The following is a 22,647-nucleotide window of genomic DNA, read 5'->3' as shown; positions in this document are numbered from 1 at the left end:
ACATGAACCTGGGCAGAGGTATCCTGTGGTTGCTCATTCCATATTGTGCAATGGAGATGATTTGAATCCTTGAACAGCCAGTCTTTCAGATCAACTCCCCACTTACTGAAAAGGCAGAATGTGTCATCTGTGGCAATTTATCCCTAATGGCTTATTCTAATATATTAATCATGTTAATATCCTGTAAACAACCATAGGAAGAATCAGGAAATAGATATGTCACATCAGTTTTGTCATATCAACAACATATCCCAAGACCTATTTTCTAAACTTGCTTCCACTTAGTGACACATTAACAGTCATCTAGTCTTGGAACTTACTACGTCATCTTTTTTAATCCTTTTTCCTTCCCTCATAAACCATTCTCCATTTTATCACTAAAATGTATATAATGTCCAAACTCTGTCTAATTCCAATATGTGGTCCATGATGGTGTGTTCATTTAACTGGAATTAACACATACTCATGACTTCTAAGGCCATTCCTTACGTATCTGCCAGTCACTTTCTGATTCAAAAATGTTTGACAATATCTTAGAAATTGCTAATAGAGCCAATTCTTAAACTCTGATTTCAACTTGCATTTTCTTCATTCTATTTTTTTTATTTTAAGTTAATTTAGTGTCTGTGTTAGAACATGCATGCCATGGATGCATGTGTGGAGATCAGATGACATCCTACAGGAGTTGGCTATGTGGGACCTGGACATTGAACTTAGGTCATCAGGCTTGGTGGCAAGTGACATTATCCCCTGAACCATTATATCAGCCCTCTTTTATTGTATCCCTATATTTCTATCTCCCCAAACTTGCTTTGTGTTTTTTATCATGTATTTAAATTCTTTGAATATGTACCCTTGTTCTCCTGTCGATATGGACCACTATTGCTGTCCATCATTACTGGTCTAACTCAATCAGTATATCAGTTCCTTTAGACAGCATCCAAGGAGATTTCTATTGGACTTCATTATCTTAATCTATATAAAGAAAAACTCATTTTAAAGATTTATTCTTTATAATGATTCTAAAGTCTGCCACATTTTATAGTTAGCTTTTCCTTAGCCTTTCATTTCCTTAGGATTATAAAGTTTTTAATTATCATACCCTTCAGCTACTTTATCACACATTATTTTATATTTATTATTTTAGGTTCTCACTTAAAATGTATATATGTACAATGCATATATACATACATACGTACATAGATACGGCTCCAGAAGAATTTGTGAACTTAATTTCATTTAAAATGATGACTATTGACTGGTTATGGTGGCATATACATTTAATCACAGCACTCCAGGCCAGCTAGGGCCTGTTGTGGATATATACATGTTTTTGGTTTGGCCCCAGGTATAGGATATGGGACTGATTCAGATAGTCCACAGCAAGAAAACTATTTGCCTCGTGCGGGCTCTCAGAGGAGATTTAACCAGCTGCAGATAGTTTAAATCTGAGGACCCTGGAGAGAGAATAAATGCCAGAGCCCAGAGCGTATAGAGCTCAGAGAAAGAACAATGCTGTTCCTGCTTCCCCCTTGCTGTCCCTGGTTGCTGTTGTGAGACAAGAAGTTGAATATCTCCTGAAACAAGGAATGGACTAGCCCCAAGGAACCTGCTGTTCCTAGCCAGCAAGAAGCAGCTAAGAGAACTACCACTAATCCTTTCTCCTTACCTGCTGTTGGGGTGTTGGAAGGGACTGGGGTGGAGTAGGGAGAATAAGATATAAGATATGTAAATAAAAGAGTTTTTTTTTTTTTTAAGTACACCAACAAGGACTAAATAATGAGACCCTGTTTAAAAAAAAAGGGGGGGGGATGTTGAGTGGACAGATGTCTGTCAAGAAGCCCATACTCACTCTTGGGTTTGCTTTACTTTCTACAGCCCTTCTTCAGCAAACTCATCTGTCTTCTGAGTGCTTCTCTTATTCTTAATCACTGTGCTTGAGCCCACCTCTCCCATAAAATAAAAAAGCCTGCTAAATGTTTCACGTAAGATGACCTCATAGAACAAAGAGGTGGCTTAGCATGTAAACGCCTTTGCTGCTAAGCTTAACCACCGAAGTTTGAGCCTCAGTCCCTACATGGTAGAAGAGAACTAACTCTCAGAAGTTGTCCTCTGACCTTCACATACTCACCATAACAGTTCTATGCATTCTACCGCCAAAGAAAGACATTTTAAAATATGCATTAAACATTGTAAAAATCCCACAAATAACATGATAGATGTTGAAGTTCATGAATTACTACAATTCTTTTATTATTCTAGACCAGTAATTTTCAACTTCCCTGATGCTGTGACCCTTTAAGATAGTTCCTCATATTGTGGTGACCCCCAACCATAAAATTATTTTTGTTGCTACTTCCTAACTGTAATTTTGCCATTGTTACAAATAATTATGTAAATATCTGTGTTTTTTGATGGTCTTAGGTGTCCACTGAGAAAAGGTCATTTGACCCATAAAAGGGTCGTGACTCATAGGTTGAGAACCACTATTCTATTGGAAAGTATTGTTTTTTTTCATTCATTTCTATCTGCTGACTTTGCCTTTTAATTCTTTATTAATGCACTCTGTATTTAACAGTTATCTACTTTGAAGTGCACTGACCAACTGGCTAGTACTGCCAAGAATCTAGTATTTAGTTTTACTGGTGGTACCAGAGACTTCCACATGTTTCTCATGGGTTCTGTCTAACTGTCACTTTAAAGAAAATGAAATGCCATAATAATACTTTGCTGTTGGGTTGCCACCGATACCATGCCCACCTTTCTTTCTGACCACAAATAACTGAGAGAACTGAAAATTACCTGTATTTTAGTGTTTAATATAGAATTCTACTATTTAATAGAATTTGTTAAAGCAAGATACAAAATGGATGGGCCTTGATACAGCTGGAATGACTTAAAATACAGTGGAGAATGTGCATGTTGCCCTCCATTCTCCAGACACGCTAGCATAAATTCCAAGTGTCTGGGCTTTTATCAAGTACTCACAGCTTCTATATCATCTACTTCTTGTCAAGGAATCTTCTTTTATTTTTTTATTTTATTTTATTGTTTTAAGACAAGGTCTTACTATGTAGCTCTGGCTATTCTGGAACTTGCTATATATAAACTAGGCTGGCATTTAACTCACAGAGATACACCTGCCTCTTCTTCCCAAGTGCTAGGATTATAGGTAGGCACCACTATGCCTAGCTTCTTTAACATATTTTCACTCCTTGTTTAGCTGGAGAACTAATTTTTGCACATATGAAAATGGATAGTTGCATTTATTTTTGTTGTTTGGAAACTGTTTTTTGACTATGTAGCCAAAGCTGGCCCCAACACTCAAGATTCTCCTGCCGCTTACTTCCAGTACTGAGATTATTAGATATGTGTTGCCATGCCAATTCACATTTATAATCACTGTTTGTTTATACATGTTAAGACAGACTCAAGTGCATAGCTTATACTGACCTGAAACTCCCCAACGTTCTCCTGTTTTTACTTTGACAGACCTGAGATTAAAGGTATGAATCATCATACCCATTTTTATTTATTTATTTATTTTTGTGACAGTGGTAATTGAGCCCAGGATCTTTCACATGCTAGGCTAAGCCTTTTTAAAAAAAATTTTAATTTTGATTTTTCAAGACAGGGTTTCTCTGTGTAGCCTTTGCTGTCCTGGACTCACTTTGTAAACCAGGCTGGCCCTGAACTCATAGCAATCCACCTGCCTCTACCTCCCAAAGTGCTGAGATTGAAGTCATCCGCTGCCATGCCTGGATCACCTTTGTCTGTTTTTATTATTTTGACATAACTCATTTTTTTTTTTTCTGGAGACAAATGGCATGGTGGTTAATATAAACTGTCAAGGAGACAGGATCTGGAATCACCTAGGTGACAAGGACATACACCTATAAGGGACTATCTTAAGTTAGTTGATGTTTGAAGATCTACCCTATAGATTTTGGCATCATTTGTGAGCCACATAAAAAGGAAAAAGCATTTTGAACACCAGCATGCATCACTCTCTGTTTTAATTGCTTTTCTACTGTGATAAAACAGCATGATTGAGTCCCTTATAAAGAAAAAAAAATTAGTTTGGGGCTTACAATTCCAGAAGTTTAGAGTCTGTGACTCTATAATCACCATGATCATTGTGGTAAGGCACATGGTAGCAGGCAGGGAGACATGGTGCTTAGAGCTCAAATCTGATTCATAAAACGGAGGCAAAAGAATGATATGGGTGTTTGAAACCTCGAGGCCCACCCTTAGCCAAGCTAAACTGAATGATAATCTCCTCTAATTATGCCACACCTCCTAATTCTTCCCAAAGGGTTCCAGCAAACATATTTGCCTGTACCACACTCTCTTCTTCCTGACTGTGGGTGTAATAAAACCAGCTATTTCAAACTCCTGTGCCTTGATTTTTTTTTTTTCTACAATGGTTGTACCCTGACCTGTGGGCCAAAAGAAACATTCCCTTCTTTAAGTTTCTTGTGTCAGATATTTTATTTACTTATTTAGTTATTTAATGCGCATTAGTGTGAAGGTGGCAGATCCCTTGGAACTGGAGTTACAGACAGTTGTGAGCTGGCATATGTGTGCTGGGAATTGAACCCAGGTCCTTTGAAACAGCAGCCAGTGCTCTTAACCGCTGAGCCATCTCTATAATAAAATAAAGCTATTTTATTATAACATTGGAAAAAGTAACTGATACATTTAACTTTATAAGCCAGAAAACAAAGCAATGACAGAAAGAGGCTATTAATACTTGAGTTGGGGGCTAAGGCTCAAGCATGAGGGTATGCATTCTAATACCAGCACTCAAAAATAAAAAGCTGGGCTTTTTGCACATTTGCCTGTAACTCTAGCACCAAGGGAAGCACAAACAGAAAGATCCTAGAGCTTACTGGCAGCCAACCTAGCTTCAGGTTCAGTGGGAAAGCCAGTCTAAAAGGCATAAAGGAGTGATAAAGCAGGGCAGCTGATGTCCTTCTCTGGTCTCCATGGATACCCACTTAAGGTTAAAGTTTATGCTTAGTAAGAGCCAGGCCTTGAGTTCAATTTCCAGTGCCAAAAATTAGGTTTTATCTCAAATGTCACTTGCTGAGAGGGCTGCTAAGCCCATGAGGTCCTATGGTGCTCCATGTAAAGCTTTCTGTTTTATTCATAATTCTTAGACTGTCTGAAGTGCCTTTATTGGTTTAGTTGGTATTTTCCCATTTCTCCGAGAATATAAATCCTATGAGACAGTGTTAATATTCTCTTGATCCCCAGTACTGACAAAAGTTGGGAATCAAAACGTATAGAATGAATAATGAATGAATAGAATGAATACATGACACCTTATATTAGTATATATTGAGTTACATACTATCAAGTCATCTACAGAATGTAAAGGGAGAACACATATGAATGCTCTAGAAAGTTCTGGAATAAGAACCGGGAATGGAGTTTCATAGCTTAAATCCCAGCTCTTGGAAGGCTGAGGTAGGAGAATCTAGTGGTCAAGGCTACTCTCAACTATGTATTGAATTCACTTGCCTGAACTGGTTGAAACTCTGCCTCAATGCTGGACAGTGGAGGTGCATACCTTTAATTCCAGAACTTGGGAGGCAAAGGTAGGGGCAAATCTCTGAGGTTCAGGCCACCCTGATCTACAGAGTAAGTTTCAGGACAGCTTGAGTTATACAACAAAAACTATCTCAAAAAACCCAAAACCAACCAACCAAACACAAAAGAAACCTTATCTCAAAAACCAACAAAAAGATGGGAAAGGTTGGAAGATGGTTTAGTGGTTAAGGCACATGCTATTGTTTATTTTATTTTATTTTTCCCCTTTCTTGAAAATAAAAGTCTTTGAACTTGCTCCAAGCTCCATCTACAGAGTGCGCTCCATTTTCTGGGACTAGAAACTACTAGGGAATGGCAGGTGAGAACTCTCCCCCATCTCCTGGTCTGCTAAAGCCACTGCAGAGGCCTGGAGGCCCAGTCTGCTTCAGGCCATCTGTGCCAACCCTTCCCATTCCCCAGTGTGCTTCAAGCTCCATCTATGAGGTGCGCTCCATTTCTCGGGACTAACAACCACCAGGGATAAGCACAGGATAACCCTCTCCCAACTCCTGGCCTCTTAGAGCCAGGCTGCACAGGCATACTCTGCCCTGGGCATCTGTACCCAATCTCACCAAGCATCATCTTCAGGGCCCACTCCATTTCCCGAGCTACATCTCCACCTGCATTCTTAGAGACGGGAAACCATCAGGGAATAGCAACCATTAGGGAGCAGTAGAGACTGGCACCCATCAGGAACCAACAGCATCCTGCATGCCCCAATTTCTGGTCCCCATCTCCACCTACAGCCCCAAAGACTGGCCGCCATCAGAGACTACTCCAGAGATCTGCTACCACACAGAAAAAACAGAGGACTGCTACTGTCCAAGACAACCAACTATACCTACAGTCCTAGAGGTCAACTACCATCAGGCACCATTAGACTTGCTAACACCAGGGCCAACCAAATGGCTAGAGGTCAGCAGAAGAACACAGCAACAAAACCACAGGGCCATATAGCACCACCAGAATCCAGCTATCCTACTTTAGCAAGACCCAGATACCCTAATACTCATGAATTGCAAGAAAACAATCTTAAATCTGATGTTATAAAAATGATAGAGACCTTGAAAGAGGAAAATAAATCCCTTGAAGAAATACAGAAAAATACAATCACACAGGTGAAGGAATTGAATAAATCCCTTAAAGAAAAGACAGACATTATTTCAGAATAAAGAGCGGGGAAAAGATTCTCTAATCAAATGGACTGAAGAAGCCATCAGGAGTAGCAATTCTAGTTTCTAATAAAATATATTTCAACCAAAATTAATTAAAAGAGATGGAAAAGGACATCTCATATTAATTAAAGGAAAAATTCACCAAGATGATGTCTCAATTCTGAACATTTATACCCCAAATGCAAGGGCACCCACATTCATGAAAGGAACACTGCTAAAACTTAAACCACACATCAAACCCCAAATATTAATAGTGGGAGACTTCAACACTCCACTCTCACCAATTAACAGATCATCAAGACAAATTAAACAGAGAAATAATGGAACTAACAGACATCATGAATAAAATGGACCTAACACATATCTACAAATTAGTTTACCCAAACACAAAAGAATATATAGTCTTTTCAGAACTTCATGGAACTTTCTCCAAAATTGACTATATACTTGGTCACAAAGCAAGTCTCAACAAATACAAGAAAATCAAAATAACCCCTTGTATCCTATCAGACTACCATGGATCAAAGCTGGAATTCAATAACAACAGAAACAGAGAAAACCTACAAACTCATGGAAACTGAACAACTCTCTATTCAGTGACCACTGGGTCAGGGAAGAAATAAAGAAATTAAATCTTTGTAGAATTTAATGAAAATGAAGCACAATATTCCCAAACTTATAGAACACAATAAAGCAGTGCTAACGGGAAAGTTCACAGCACTAAGTGTCTTCATAAAGACATTGTAGAGTTCTCATACTAGCAACTCAAAAGCATTCCAATAAGCCCTAGTACAGAAAGAAGCAGACACACCGAAGAGGAGCAGACAGCAGGAGATAATCAAATTCAGGGCTGAAATTAATAAATTAGAAACAAAGAACAATACAAAGAAGCAATGAAAACAAGAGCTGGTTCTTTGAGAAAATCAACAAGATAGACAAGCCTCTAGACAAACTAGCTAAAAGACAGAAATACAATAACCAAATTAACAAAATCAGAAATGAAATGGGGAAAGAACAACAGACAGTGGAAATCCAAATAATCAGTAGGTCTTACTTCAAAAGCCCGAACTCCACAAAATTGAAATATCTAAAAGAAATAGACAATTTATTTGAAAAATTTCACTTACCAAAGTTCAATCAAGAGCTGTTTTAAACATTCCTATAGTCCCCCCCCAAGAAAACATAGAAACAGTCATCAAAAGTCTTCCAACCAAAATAAAATAAAATAAAATAAAAGCTCAGGATGAGATGGTTTTAACACATAATTCTACAAGTCTTTCAAAGAAGAGCTAATACCAATTCACCTCAAATTATTCTACAAAATAGAAACTGAAGGAACATTACCAAACACATTTTATGAGGCCACAGTCACTGATAACTAAATCACACAAAGACTCAACAAAGAAAGAAAATTTCAGACCAATTTCCCTCATGAACATTGATGCAAAATACATGCACACCAAATTCAAGAACACATCAAACACATCATCTTCTGTGAGTAGGCTCATCCCAGGGATGCAGGGATTCATATGTTCAACATATGAATCCATCCATGTGATCCATTATATAAACAAGCCGAAAGAAAAATAATCATATGATCATCTCATTAGGTGCTGAAAAAGCCTTTGACAAAATTCAACACCTCTTCATCATAAAAGTCTTGGTGAGATCAGGGATAGAAGGCCCATACCCCTAACATAATAAAAGCAATATATAGGAAGCCTATTAGCAACATAAAATTAAATAGAGAGAAATTCAAAGCAGTCCCACTAAATTTAGAGATGAGCCAAGGCTGTCTACGTTCCACATATCTTTTCAATATAGTACTTGAAGTTCTAGCTAGAGCAATAAGACAACTAAAGGAGATCAAGGGTCTACAAATTGGAAAGGAAAATGTCAAAGTATCACTATCTATGGATGATATGATAGTATACATAAGTAACCCCAAAAATTTCACCAGAGAACTCCTACCACTGATAACGCCTTCAGCATAGTGGCTGGATACAAAATTAACTGAAAAATATCAGTAGGCCTCCTATGTACAAATCATCAATGGACTGAGAATGAAATTAGGGAAACAAAACCCTTCATAGTAGCCACATAAATATATCTTGCTGTAACTCAAACAATAAGCAAGTGAAAGACTGTATTATAAGAAGATGCTCATGAATTGGTAGGATTAACATAGTAAAAAAAAATGGCCATCTTACAAAAAGCAGTCTGTAGACTGATGCAATTCTTATCAAAATACCAACACAATTCTTTACAGACCTCGAAAGGACAATTCCCCTTAAAAAACAAAAAACAAAAAACAAAAAAACCTTTATTTATTATGTATATAATGTTCTGTTTAAATACCAGAAGAGGGCACTATATCTCATTATAGATGATTGTGAACCACCATGTGGTTGCTAGAAATTTGAATTACAGACCTTTGGAAGAATAGTACTCAACCTCTAATTTGATACGAGAAAACAAAAAAATAAGCAAAGCAATCCTCTATAATGAAAGAACTTCTGGAGATAGTATCTCCATCCCTGACTTCAAGCTGTACCTCAGAGCAATGGTAATAAAAACTTCATGGTACTGGCATAAAACCAGACTGGTTGATCCATGGAATTGAATAGAAGACCCAGAAATAAACCCACATATCTAGGGAACTTGTTTTTTGACAAAGAAGTAAAAGCTGTATAATAGAAAAAAGAAAGCATCTTGAACAAATGGTGCTGGTCTAACTGGATGTCTACAAGTAGAAAAATACAGATGGATTCATATTTGTCACCCTGCACAAAACTCAAGTCCAAGTAGATAAAAAACCTCAACATAAAAACAGAAACACTAAATCTATTAGAAGAGAATGTGGGAGAGGGGCCTTGAACTCACAGGAAACAACTTCACGAAAAGAATACCAATAGCTCAGGCTCTAAGATCAACAATTAATGAATGGGTCCCTTTGAAACTGGAAAGCTTCTGTAAGGCAAAGGACATTGTCAACAGAGCAAAATGGCAGCCCACAGACTGAGAAAAGAACTTCACTAACCCTGTATAGGACAAAGGGCTAATATCGAAAATATATAAATAATCCAAGAAATTAACACCAACAAACCAAATAATACAATTAAAATGTGGTGTAGAGCTAAACAGAGAAGTTTCAACAGAGGAATCTTAAATGTCTGAGAAGCACTTTAAGAAATTCTCAGACTCATTAGTCATCAGGGAAATGCAAATCAAAATGACTCCGAGATTCCATCTTACACTAGTCAGAAAGGCTAAGATTAAAAACTGAAGTGATATCACATGCTGGCAAGGATGTGGAGAAAGGGGAACATCCTTTATTGCTGGTGGGAGTGCAAACTTGTACAACAGCTTTGGAAATCAATCTTGTGTTTTCTCAGAAAATTGGGAATAGTTCTACCTGAAGACACAGGTATACCACTTCTGGGCAGGTACCCAAAAGATTCTCCACCATGCAACAAAGACATTTCATAGCATGTTCATAGCAGCTTTATTTGAAATATCCAGAAACTGGAAACAACCCAGATGTCCCTTAACTGAAGAATGGATAAACAAATGGTGGTACATTTATTAATGGAATACTACTCAGTTATTAAAAACAAGGAAGTCATGAAATTATAACATTTTCAGGCAAATGGATGGAACTAGAAAAGATCATTCTGAATGAGACAACACAGACTCAGAAAGAAACATATGGTATGTAGTCACTTGTCAGTGGATATCCTATATAGGATAGGATAACCATACCACAATTCACAGATTCAAAGAAGCTAAGTAACAAGGAGGGCCCAAAGGAGGATGTTCAGAAGGAGAAATAGAATTGTCAGTGGAAGTGGTTGAAGCAAGGGAACAGGATAGGAAAGGGAACACTGAGGGAAATGAGTGTGGAGATCATGTATGGGAGAGCAGGGGTGGGAGGACAGTGGCTGGGTTGGTGCTCACATTTCTCTTTTGTAGCCTTAAGAGTACCTTCACACACAATAGACACTGGAATGTAGGAGTAAAGGCTCCATGTAGGTACCAGTTCAACTTCTCCATGTTTAATGAGTAATGTGCGTATCACCATCAGCAATGGGGCCCTACTGTCATTTTGTGGAGAGTAATCATTTGTTTTGGTAACAGCCTGGGTTATTTGGAGATTTCCACGGGATTCCCTTGGCCAACAACTCAATCAAATAAAACCCAGTCTTGGTACTGGAAGCTTTGTTTGGTGACAAGAGATGACCAGTTGGGACTCCATATTCCCCATTATTCGGAGACTTCATTAGGAATGCCTTCGTATATTTTAGAAAGTTTACACTGTACTAGGTTTCCATACTATGTCTCATATGCTCCTCAGTTCCAACTCTCTCTCCACATAACACATCCCTCAAACTCCAATTCCCTTCCACTTTTCACCTGATGCTCCCATTCCTGTCTGCTCACCCCAATCCACCCATGAAATCTATTCTATTTGCCTCTCTCAGGGAGATCCTTGTGTTCCCCTAGTCCCTTCTATTCCTAACCTCTCTGGGTCTATGGATTGTAGGTTGGTTATCATTATTTAATGGTCATATTTATTTTTCTGTGTCTGGATTATCTCACTCAGGATGATTTTTCTTCTAGTTCCTTCCATTTGTCTGAAAATATCATGATGTCATTTTTAATAGCTTAGTAATACTCCATTGTGTAAATATACCACATTTTTCTTATCTATTCTTTGATTGAGGGACATCTAGGTTGTTTTCAGTTTTTGGTTATTATGAATAGAGCAGCAATGAACATAGTTTAGCAAGCATCCCTTTGGTAGGATGAAGCATCCTTTTGGTATATGCCCAAGAGTGGTATTACTGGATCTTGAGGTAGATTGATTCCCAACTTTCCAAGAACTGCCACATTGATTTTTACAGTGGCTACAAGTTTGTATTCCTACCAGCAATGGATGAGTGTTTCCCTTATTCCACATTCTCACCAGCTTAGCTGTCCCTTTTGTTACTGATCTTAGTCATCCTGACAGGTGTAAGATGGAATCTCAAAGGAATTTTGTTTTGCATTTCCCTCATGTCTAGGGATGTTGAACATTTTTAAAGTGTTTCTCTTATATCAAGTTTAGTGTGCCTGGTTTTGGTTTTATATTGAATTTTTTGATCCATTTGGAGTTGAGTTTTATATAATAGGTATGAATCTATTTGCATTTTTTCTCTAAGCAGACCTCCAGTGTGACCAGCACCATTTGTTGAAGATGCTCTGGTTTTTTTTTTTTTTTTTTTCCAGTGTGTATTTCTGGCTTCTTTTTAAAAATCTGGGTGGCGATATGTGTGTGGATTTATGTTTGGGTCTTCAATTCTATTCCATTGATCAATGTATCTGTTTTTATGCCAATGACATGCTGTTTTATTACTCTAGTTCTGGAGTACAACTTGCAATCAGGGTGGTGATACCCCAGCAGTTACTTTATTGTTGAGCATTTTTAAACTATCCTGAGTTTTTGTTTGGTTTTTTTTTTTTTTCTATATGAAGGAGGTTTGTCCCTTTATGTTCTGTGAAGAATTGTACTGGAACATTGAATCTGTAGGTTGCTTTTAGCAGGATGGCCAGTTTTACTATGTTAATCCTGAGGATCCATGAGCGTGGGAGATCTTTCCATCTTCTGAGACCTTTTTCAATTTCTTTCTCTGAAGTCTTGAAGTTTTGAATCAAACAAATCTTTCACTTGTGTGATTAGAGATACCCGGAGATATTCTATATTATTTGAGGCTATTGGTGTTGCTTCTCTGATTTCTTTCTCAACATTTGTCATTTGTATAAAGGGCTACTTCTTTTTGTTAGTTTGTATTTTTCTACTTTGCTCCCTGGTGGAATTTTAGGGTCACTTATGTATACTGTCATATCTGTAAATATACTTTAATGTAGTGAGGATTTTAGAATTTTGTTTTCTTTGAAAAAAACAAAGCACTATTATAAGAATATGTTTTTGTTTTAATCCCAGGTGTGGGGATACAGGGCTGCTTTACAGTAGCTGACTATGATTTCCCTTCTGCTCTAGCAGAAGCATGATTGGCCAGCTGCACATAGTTTCTGTGATCATGTGATGTTTGGAATTCTGGGAACTTTTATATAAAGAGGCACGGTGGGTTGTTTGTTGCCATTGGTTGAGGTTTGTTAAGGAGTCATGTGCAAAGAAGAAACAAGAAGAAGAAGAAGACATTAGATACCCTGACTGCAAAGATCAAACTTGCCCCAAGGAACTTGACACCCCTCATCAGCAGAAAGTACAACAGTAATGTCAGTTGCTTTCTATACTTTTTTCCTCTCCTATCTAGTGTTAGAGGGTTGAAACCATGGAAGGAAAGGGAAGAAAGAAAAAGGAACCCACAAAGCAGCTACACTTTTCCTTTTTCCTTTTCAAGTTTGTCCACTTGATGGAGCTAAAACTTCAAGTACTAAAATGAATATATGTAAAGAGAACAGACAACTGTGGCCCAGGGACAGGCAGTCAGTGCTCGGCAGGGGCTGACCGGTCCACCTCTCCTCTTCTGTCCCGCTACCTTGCTCTGGAGTGCCGGGCCCTCATCCAGCAAATGTCCCCCTCTGCCTTTGGTCTGAATGATTGGGATGATGATGAAATCCTAGCATCGGTGCTGGAAGTGTCCCACCAGGAATACCTAGACAGTATGAAGAAAAACAAAGTGCTCAGAGACCCACCCCCAGACAAAAGTTGATGGAGACCCAGGGACTAGACACCATCCCCCGACTCCTAACTCTTGCCCTTTGATACCACCCAACTTCCTTTAGCTTTCTTCCCTGTTTGGCTTTCTTCCTCTGTTTCCTCTTTTCCTCCTTTTCCACTTCCCTCTGGCTGGCCCACCCATGCTCTCCATCCATCTCATCCCTGATACCACCATTGGTCTCCACCAGCTGATGTGCCCTATTGACCCCTGCACAGCACCATCTCAGCATTCCATGGGGGACTCTGGAAAGGGTGCCAAAGGTAGACGAGAGGCACACAAGACAGATCATCTGGCAGCTAGGCAGCCCCAGAAGAGAGACACTCAGACAAAGGAAGTCTTCTGCTCACTGCTTCTTACAGATACATTAACTCATCACCCCTCCCCTACAATGATGACAGGAAAGGTGGAAATGGGAAATTTTCCTTCTTAGTACCCGAAGAATCTGAGCCTTCAATGTTAACCTTTTCTTTATTAAAACATACTTTTATCAAGCCAAAAAACTCAAAATCAGCATACATGGCAACATTGGCTCTGAGGATGGCATCTCTGGTTTGGAGACAGGCAGGCTGGCCATGGTATGAAGGACAAGCAAAGAGATGGATTTCTGCTGTTTTCTGGCCTCCAGCTCCTTGGAGAGGCCAAGGATATGAGCCAGAGGGAGGTGGCAGGGGTTGCAGGTGACAGCCTGGCTTTGGACAATGAGACCCTGACCTTGCTGCAATCCTTTTGCTTCCACCACCACTGGTCTGTTTGAAATCTTGAGGTGGTTCTGTCTTTGTAGATCTTTGGCCGATACCCAAGATTTGAGTTTAGGGAGTGGGAGCAGCCTCGGCAGATGGGGCACCTGTGCCCTGCAGGTGTTGACAATATCCACCATCTGTAATGTCCTTGGCACAGTAAAACCAAATGTCAGTTTAAAAAAATGGATACACCAGCTTGCTTCTTAGGTCCATTTCCTTGGAATATTTTTTTCAACCCTTTACCCTGAGGTAATGTATATCCTTGCTACTGAGGTGAGTTTCTTGGATATATCAGAAAGATGGATCCTGTTTTCAAGTCCATTCTCTTAGTCTATGTCTTTTTAATGGAGAATTGAGACCATTGATATTGAGAGATATCAATATCCAATGATTGTTTATTTATGTTACTTTATTGTTGTTATTGGTGATGGTGGTGATGTGTGCACACACGTGTGGGCGTGCACACACATACATTCTTTCCTTCTTTTGATTTTGTTAGCCTGAGATCATTTCTTTACTGTGTCTTCACGGTTGTAGTTACCCTCCTCAGAATAGAGCTTTCTTTCTAACACCTTCTGTAGGATTGGGTTTGTAGATAGATATTGTTTAAATTTGGGTTTATCAAGGAAAACTTTCCTCCTTCCCCCAGTTTTCAAGACAGAGTTTTTCTCTTTAGCTCCAGCTGTCTTGGAACTCATTCTGTAGACCAAGCTATCCTCAAACTCACAGAGATCTGTCTGCCTCTGCCTCCTGAGTGCTGGGATTAAAGCTGTGTACTGCCTTTACCCAGATATCATGAAATTTCCTATTTTATCCATCTATGGTGATTGAAAGTTTTGCTTAGTATAGGCTCAGTTTTGGCTAGCACCTGTGGTCTCTTAGAATCTCCAGCACATTTTCCCAGCCCCTTTTGGCTTTTAGAGTCTGTCATAGTTAGGGTTTCTATTGCTGTGAAGAGACATCATGACCGTGGCAACTCATATGAAGAATAAATATTTAACTGAGGCAGGCTTACAGTTCAGAGGTTTATCCCATGATTGTCTTGGCAGAAAACGTGGCATCATGCAGGCAGACATGTTTCTAGAGAAGGAGCTGAGAGTTCTATGATGTGAAAGCAGCAGCAGGAGACTCTGTACCACACTGGCCATAGCTTGAGCATATGAGACCTCAAAGCTCGCCTCCACAGCGACATTTCCCTCCAACAAGTCCACATCTACTCCAACAAGGCCACACCTCCTAATAGTGCCACTCCCTGTGGGTCAAGCATTCAGGCATAGATTTCTTGATTTGTCTTGATTGGGTAGATAGTTTGTTCCTTGTTTTTTGTTTCCTCTGGATTTTTGGGGAAGTATGATGGCTGTGTGTTGCCTGCTATGAAATGTCCTTTGGACCTGATAGTTGTGGCCAGTGGAGATTCCAGGTGAAATGTGATTTTGGATATTGGTAGCTGACACTTAGGAATGAGAATTGGCTAGCGGTCTGAAGGGATTCACAAGAGAGAAGAAACAGAGTGTTTCACCAGGAGCTGCTGATTTTATCTTTTGGGATTAGGGGGAGACAGTGAAGAGAGGACACCCCAGAGTGTCTCCTACAGAGCTGGGGATGAGACCAGGCAGTTGGATCTAGAGGAACAGAAAGAGAAAGGGAAGATCTACAGATAGCCTACATGCTTCTGTGGCAAGAGTACCCTGTAGGTCAGCAGGGGAGTGTATGCTGGAGTTAGGGGCAGGGAAGTTAGGAGGGGGAAGGTCTGTGGAATCCACAAGAGATGTGGGCAAAAGGAAGAGAGGCATCAGTTGTTGTTCTGTTTTCTTCTCTTATTTAGTTAACATTATTTTAAAATCAATAACCGTCTTTGAAATCTAAGTCATCTCACATGTGGGGTTTAGTATACAGAGAAATAAATTTCATTCTGACAATTTCTTCCACATAAGTCATCATCCTAGCCCAGAGGTGGTGGCACATGCTTTCAATTTCAGAACTCTGGAGCGGGGCGGAGGGGCAGAAGGGAGGAGGGGCAGAGGGACAGAGGGACAGAGGGACAGAGGCAGAGGGATCTGAGTTTGAGGCCAACCTGGTCTACTGAGCAAGTTCTAAGATTGCCAGCTACACAGAGAAACCCTGTTTCGAAAAAGCAAAAACAGTGTATGTGAGTATGTGTATGAGTGAGTGAGACAGACAAGACAGACAGGCAGAGAGATAGAGACAGAGATAAGAGGCACACACACACACACACACACACACACACAGAGAGAGAAAGAAAGAGAGAGAGATGGTTCGTAATTAAAACTTTACATGGTTTTAGAGGGCTCAAGTTCACAGCTTACAACTACCTGTAACTCCAGCTCTGGAGGGATCTGACATTCTCTTCTGAACTCTGTAGGCACCTCCACTCACAAGTATACACACACACACACACACACACGTGCGTGCTCACAAGTACAGTCATTCCCATACACATAATTAAAAATAATATTCTTTCTAAAGAAAGAGAAAAGAGAGTGAAAGAGGAGGAGAGGATGTCAGGGAGGGAGGAAAGGAGGGAGGAAAAGAGGTGGGGAGGGAGAGTAAAGAGAGAGAGGAAGAGGAGGGAGAGTAGAGGGGGGAGGAAGATAGAGAGAGAGAGGTGGGAAGGGGATGGAGGGAGAGAGAGGTGGAGACAGAGAGACACAGACAGAGACAGAGAGATAGCGACAGAGACGGGTTCCCAGGAAAGAAAAGGAGTTAAACCTACTGAGGGTTTGTGAATGAGAGATGGGCGGGGCGGGTTACTGGGAAGACTTGCTGGCCAAGCCCCGCCCCAAGACAGTTTCCCAGGTAACGGGGTAAACAGACCGAGTCTACTCTCCTTTGGCCGGAAGCAGTCCGCGGGGAGTACTGGGAGTTTGTGAGAGTGGGGTTCCCCGAAGCTTTGCAAACTTCAGCTGAGATGAGTTCCCTGGAAGGGATGAGGACTCCCTGAAATCATGGAGGTGGGCGTTACCCAAGAATGAAACGGTGATTTAAGAGACGAGGTACTTAGGGGATCAAAATCTCCTACGGAGCTCGAAATGAGACTGGGACAAGATCGAAGATGGAGGGAGAGGCTGGCATCACCAGAAACAAACTCTCCACCTTGTCATGTTCTTGGAGTAGGATTAGAAAGACCAACGATTCCTAGGACACCCATGGAGACGGATAATTTAGGACTCCACAGAGGTTCGGTCTTTCAGGAATCAAACCCTCTGGGTGTGCTACCAGAAACAGTGGGGTCCGATAACGGGGGCCTTCCACCTGGGCTTCCCCACGGAGGGACACCTCAGCCTACGCTGGGCACAGAGTATGAAAGCACACAGGCCGCTGAGTGCATAAGGCCGCCTGTGGTCTGTGGGTCTGCCGGGATGGAGGCTGTAGTGGAAAAACAGCCTGTTGTAGGTTTTGAACTGGGAAAAGAACTGGGAAAAAAGCCCCCCTGTGTTATAGAGAAGTCCTACAGAAAGACACCTCCTGAGAAGGTAGACATCGGGTTGCCCCAAACCCAGGAACCAGGTGAAGTCAAGAACGCAGAGCCTCAAATAGGTTTCGTACCAGAACTTTCTGAGTTTCCAATTGCCCAACAACCTGAAGAGATGGAGCCCATTTGCACGGAACCTGGAGAGCCTCCCTCCCACACCAGACCCGTATATCATGGGAAATTCTTTGATCGGGTGTCTTGCCTGCCAAGTGTAAGTTCTCATTGTTGTGTTTGTTTGTTTGTTTCTTTGTTGTTTTTCCTGGAATTTCCCCTTGGTATAGTGGGCAGCTTGTTTGTGTTTGTGGAGACAAATAGCAGTTTTGATGGGGTTCAGTCTTAGAGTTATTGCTGTATTGAAACACCATGACCAAAGGCAAGTTGGAGAGGAAAGGTTAGTATTATTACTATTTATTAGTAATAATTTTTGTTTTTTCTAGACAGAGTTTCTTTGTATAGGCTTAACTGTCCTGGATTTGCTTTGTAGACCAGGTTGGTCTCGAACTCACAATGATCTGCCTGCCTCTGCCTCATGCACCACCACTCCCAGATATTATAATTATTAGTATTAGTTTTTTGAGACAGGGGTTTTCTGTGTAGCCCTGGCTGTCCTGGATAAGGCTGTCCTCCAGCCCAGATACTTGTCTGCCTCTGCCTCTGGAGTGCTGGGACTAAAGGCCTGTACCACCACTGCCCCGCACCAGTATAGATTATAATAACCCTTTTGCTATTGGACTCTTTTCAGAATTTACTTAGATTTCTTCTGATTCCCTGTCTTCCTTCCTAGGTGTTAGCCTGCGGCTGTTCACACACCTGTGATTTTTCTTGATTTCCTTCCCTTTTCTCCTTTGCCTTTTGCTTTCTCCCCATGCTCCATTTTCTCAACCCTCTTAAGCGTTGACATTCTCTGGATTCCTAATGTTCACAGGGTGAGTGGGGAAAGGCCTTTCTTTTTATGTTCATTATTCACTCAGGATATTGTTCTTCCAGCAAACACTTTGCAGTCATCATTGTGCACAGGGCAACATGGGATGGAAAGCATATTATGTCCCCTGCCAGTTACAGAAACAGACAGCTAAGCGAATGTTTCAGAGGTCAGAAGAAAGATAAGAAAGGTTTCTTCCTTCATAGAAATGCACCACAAACCTCAGAGAAATATTTTACAAACAGAATAGGCAAAAAGCTGTAGGGTGGAAGATACCAGAGCTGGGTGAGGTTGTCATGGATTTATGCTAACTTGGGCTATCAGGTGAGATCCTGCTCAAAAATCAACATAAAAACCAACCAAACCAGAAAAAAATGGAAGGTGGTGGTCTCAGTGGAAGACTGCCTGCTTAGCACGCAAGAAGTTCTGCATTCTAGCCTTAGTACTGCTGCTCTCCTCCCCCTCACCTCAATATGGGTGCAATAAGCCACAGGTAACCAAAAATGTTCCTGCTTTATTTTGTTTTTGAGACAGGGTGTTGAGCTATGTAGTCCATGCTGCCCTCCCACGTGCATACTCCAAGAAGAGAAGACTTCCTTCCTTCCTTCCTTCTTTCCTTCCTTCCTTCCTTCCTTCCTTCCTTCCTTCCTTCCTTCCTTCCTTCCTTCCTTCCTTGTTATGAGACAGGATCTGTCTATGTATTTCAGGCTGGCCTTGAACTCTTCATTCTCTTGAGCCAGTATTCTCAGACTTCAGAGCTAGACAGAGCTAGGGTTGTGCAGTAAAGAGATGAATTTTTTTTTTTTAATTTTTTGAGGGTTTTTCTGTGTAGCCCTAGCTGTCCTGGATCACGCTGGTCTTGAACTCAAAGATTCCTTTGCCTCTTTGTCTGGAGTGCTGGGATCAAAGGTGTGCACCACCACTGCACAGTGAAGAAATGATTTTTGTTGTTTATTTTTCAGACAGGCTCTCAGATAGTCTAGGATGATCTTAAATCCCAATCCTGCTTCAGCCTTGAATCTCCTTTGCTTCAGTAGTCCTAAAGCATTCTGGGTAAATTTCCTGTGCTGATATTTGAAGATAAAACTCTGCTAAGAGCTTATGGGGATCCTTCAGAGTTTGTCTGGATGCAGGGGACTTTTGTTCCCCTTGGGGTTTAGTTTGTACTTTTTTCTTGAACTATTCTGCTTTCTGGTCTGTCTCTAGATTCCCCCAGCCACGGCTTCTCTTGGGTGTGCTGTTCTTTTTTCTGGGTTGGTTCTCTTTGTTTATGGCTTCTGATCTGGACTCAAACACATATGTATTCTAACCTTTGATTTCTGGTTGGCTGGTTGACTTGACACAAGCTAGAATTATCTAAAAGGAGGGAATCTCAATTAAGAAAATCCCTCCAGAAAATCCAGCTGTAGGGCATTATTTTAGTGATTAATGAGAGAGGGTCCAGCCCATTGTGGCTGGTGCCATCCCTGGGTTGATGGTCTTGGAGTCTAATAAGAAAGTAGGCTGAGAAAGCCAGGTAGCAGGCCAGTAAGCACCACCCCTCCATGGCCTCCAGGTTCCTGCCTTGTTTGAGTTCATGTACTGCTGCCTTGGTTGATGATCAGTGATATGGAATGTAAGCTAAAATAAACCCTTTCCTCTCCAACTTGCTTTTTGGTCATGGTATTTTATTGAAGCAATAAAAACCCTAACAAAGACAACTTCCAAAGTGAGTAGTTCTAAAATGTTTGCTTCTGCCACCTTCCACCCTTCCCTTCCTTCTTTCTTTCTTTCCTTTTTTTTCTCTCTCTTTCTTTAATATATATTTTTTGAAGCAGAGTCTCATATTACTCTGAAGTGCAGGCTAGCCTGGAACTTAATAGTAGCATTTCAAGCTTGCTCACATTGATCTCACATTGATGCTTCTGCTTCAGCCTTCCCAGTTGACAAGATTATAGTTGTGAGCCATCATTCAAGCATAACATGCTTTCTGTCCCCTACCACTCTCTGTCTCCCCCTCCCTCCCCTCCCTCTCCTCCTTCCTTCCCTCCTCTTCCTCCTTCCTTCCCTCCCCTCCCTCCCTCCCCTCCCTCTCCTCCTTCCTTCCCTCCCCTCCCTCCCTCCCCTCCCTCTCCTCCCTCTCCTCCTTCCTTTCCTCCCCTCCTTCCCTCCCCTCCCTCCCCTCCCTCTCCTCCTTTCCCTCCCCTCCCTCCCCCTCCCTCCCTTCCCTGCCCCTCCCTCTTTCTAGCCTCCCTCTCTCCCTCCTCCCTTTCTCCCTCCCTCCCCCTTTCTCTTTTCTTCCTCCCTCTCTCCATTCTTCTCTTTGTAGCCCATGCTGACTGCAAATTGTTGTGCTTTCTGCCTTAGCTTCTTTGAAAGGACAGCAAAAAGAATGTTAAGGAGACAGTGACTAGTTGGGTGGGGTGGCTCAGGACTGTAATCCCAGTTTTCAGGAGCCTGAGGCAGGAGGATTGCCACAAATTCAGGCTTTCCTGGATATTATTAGAATGAGAAATTATGTCAAAAAACAAAAGAAAGCAAATCAGACAGTGACTAGCTAACAGTGTATAAACATGGCTAACAGAAAGATGAAGTCTACACTTGAGTGGGGACTGAGAATTGAAAGAAAACAAAAAACAAAACAAAACAAAACAAAAAAACCAAGACACTACACATGGGATCTGTTCAAGAGGGATTTTAGTAGAAAACTAGGCAGTCGTTTTATTCCACAGTCCCTTTTTATAGTCAGAGCAAAGCACTTTAATACAATGAGGTTCATTGAGAAGTCAAACTTGTTTACCTTGACCACCTGTCTGTGTGATCCTCACACCAACAAAAGGAAGTGAACTTGGCAAAACATCCTCTCTGTCCCTGTCTCCAAGAGAAGGCCAGGGTGAAAACATTTTTCACTGAGAGCTCAATAATAAAGCATCCTGACAAACAAGCAGCTCTCCACAAGGAATGATAGATTGTGAAGATCCAGCAGGAACTATTAGGGGGAATAATGCAAAATACAGCCCATTTTGGTAGAGATTGTGTGTACTTTACGTGTCAACTTGACACAGCCAGAAGCAGTGGATCTCATCCTTCCTGTTGCTGCAATCCTTTAAGATAGTTCCTCATGTTGTAGCAACCCCCAACCATAAAATTATTTTGTTGCTACTTCACAACTGTAGTTTTGCCATTATGCATCATAATGTAAATATTGATATGAAGAATATCTGATATGCAGCCCCCATGAAAGGGTCATTTGACCACTCCAAAGTGTTTGTGACCCATCAGCTGAGAAACATTGTCCTAGAATCACCTTAGAAGGGAGTCTTTTTTTGAGATGTTGCCCAGAGTAGATTGACCTGTAGTGCTTACAGCACATCTGTAGAAGGATTGTCTTGATTGTTAATTGATGGAGGAGGGCCCAGCCCACTGTGGGCTGGACCATTCTATGGGCAGGTGGTCCTGGGCTGCATAAGAAAGCTTAAGCACGAGCTTAGTGGGCCATCAAGCAAAGCTCCTCCATGCCTTCTACTGTACTCTCTTAGCTGTGAGCTCCTTGGTCAGAGCTTGGGATGTGTACAGGAGCAGGTAGGTCTGCTTGAGTTTCTGCCCCAGCTTGTCTTATCGATAGATTGTTACCTAGATGTGTAAGCCAAAATGTTGGTTTTGGTTGGTGTTCTTTCACAGCAACAGAATGAAAAGCAGAGGTATGTTTATGCAGGCTCATCTCAACGGACTGTTCTGTTGCTTTTGCTGGGTTTGGGGAACTTTATAAGAGCAAGTCGAAATCTTGCTTTAAAGCAGGGCAAAGAATAAGGAAAGAGAATCATGTGTGTCTATTGGTTCTTGTTTCCCTCAGCTCAAAATTCCATTGGATATTTTAGGTGATTTATTTTTATTCTTAGAAGATACTTTAAAAATTTAAAGATTGGGTCTCGTGAATCCTGGGCTAGTCTCTGACTTTCTCTGTAGCTACAGATGACCTTAAATATCAAATTCTCTTGCCTTTACCTCCCAAGTATAG

The 22,647-nt window shown here is 41.0% G+C and overlaps 1 protein-coding gene across 3 annotated transcripts in view; it reads left to right on the top strand.

Annotated features, from left to right (window-relative positions):
* The first annotated feature begins 17,089 nt into the window (after positions 1–17,089).
* Positions 17,090–22,647, top strand: part of Efhb (EF-hand domain family member B) — a 73,392-nt gene continuing 67,834 nt past the window's right edge. For all 3 annotated transcript variants that reach the window (XR_009586787.1, XM_060369657.1, XM_060369656.1), the window contains exon 1: positions 17,090–17,939. Coding sequence is in view for 2 of the 3 variants with exons in the window: in XM_060369657.1 (XP_060225640.1) it covers positions 17,286–17,939 (654 nt within the window). In the remaining variant the exon portion in view is untranslated. The remainder of the gene's footprint in view (positions 17,940–22,647) is intronic.

The sequence above is a fragment of the Meriones unguiculatus genome, chromosome 16, assembly GCF_030254825.1.
Source record: "Meriones unguiculatus strain TT.TT164.6M chromosome 16, Bangor_MerUng_6.1, whole genome shotgun sequence".
Taxonomy (NCBI): domain Eukaryota; kingdom Metazoa; phylum Chordata; class Mammalia; order Rodentia; family Muridae; genus Meriones; species Meriones unguiculatus.
Note: the sequence above shows the minus strand (reverse complement) of the source record. Positions and strands in the feature narration are given on the sequence as shown.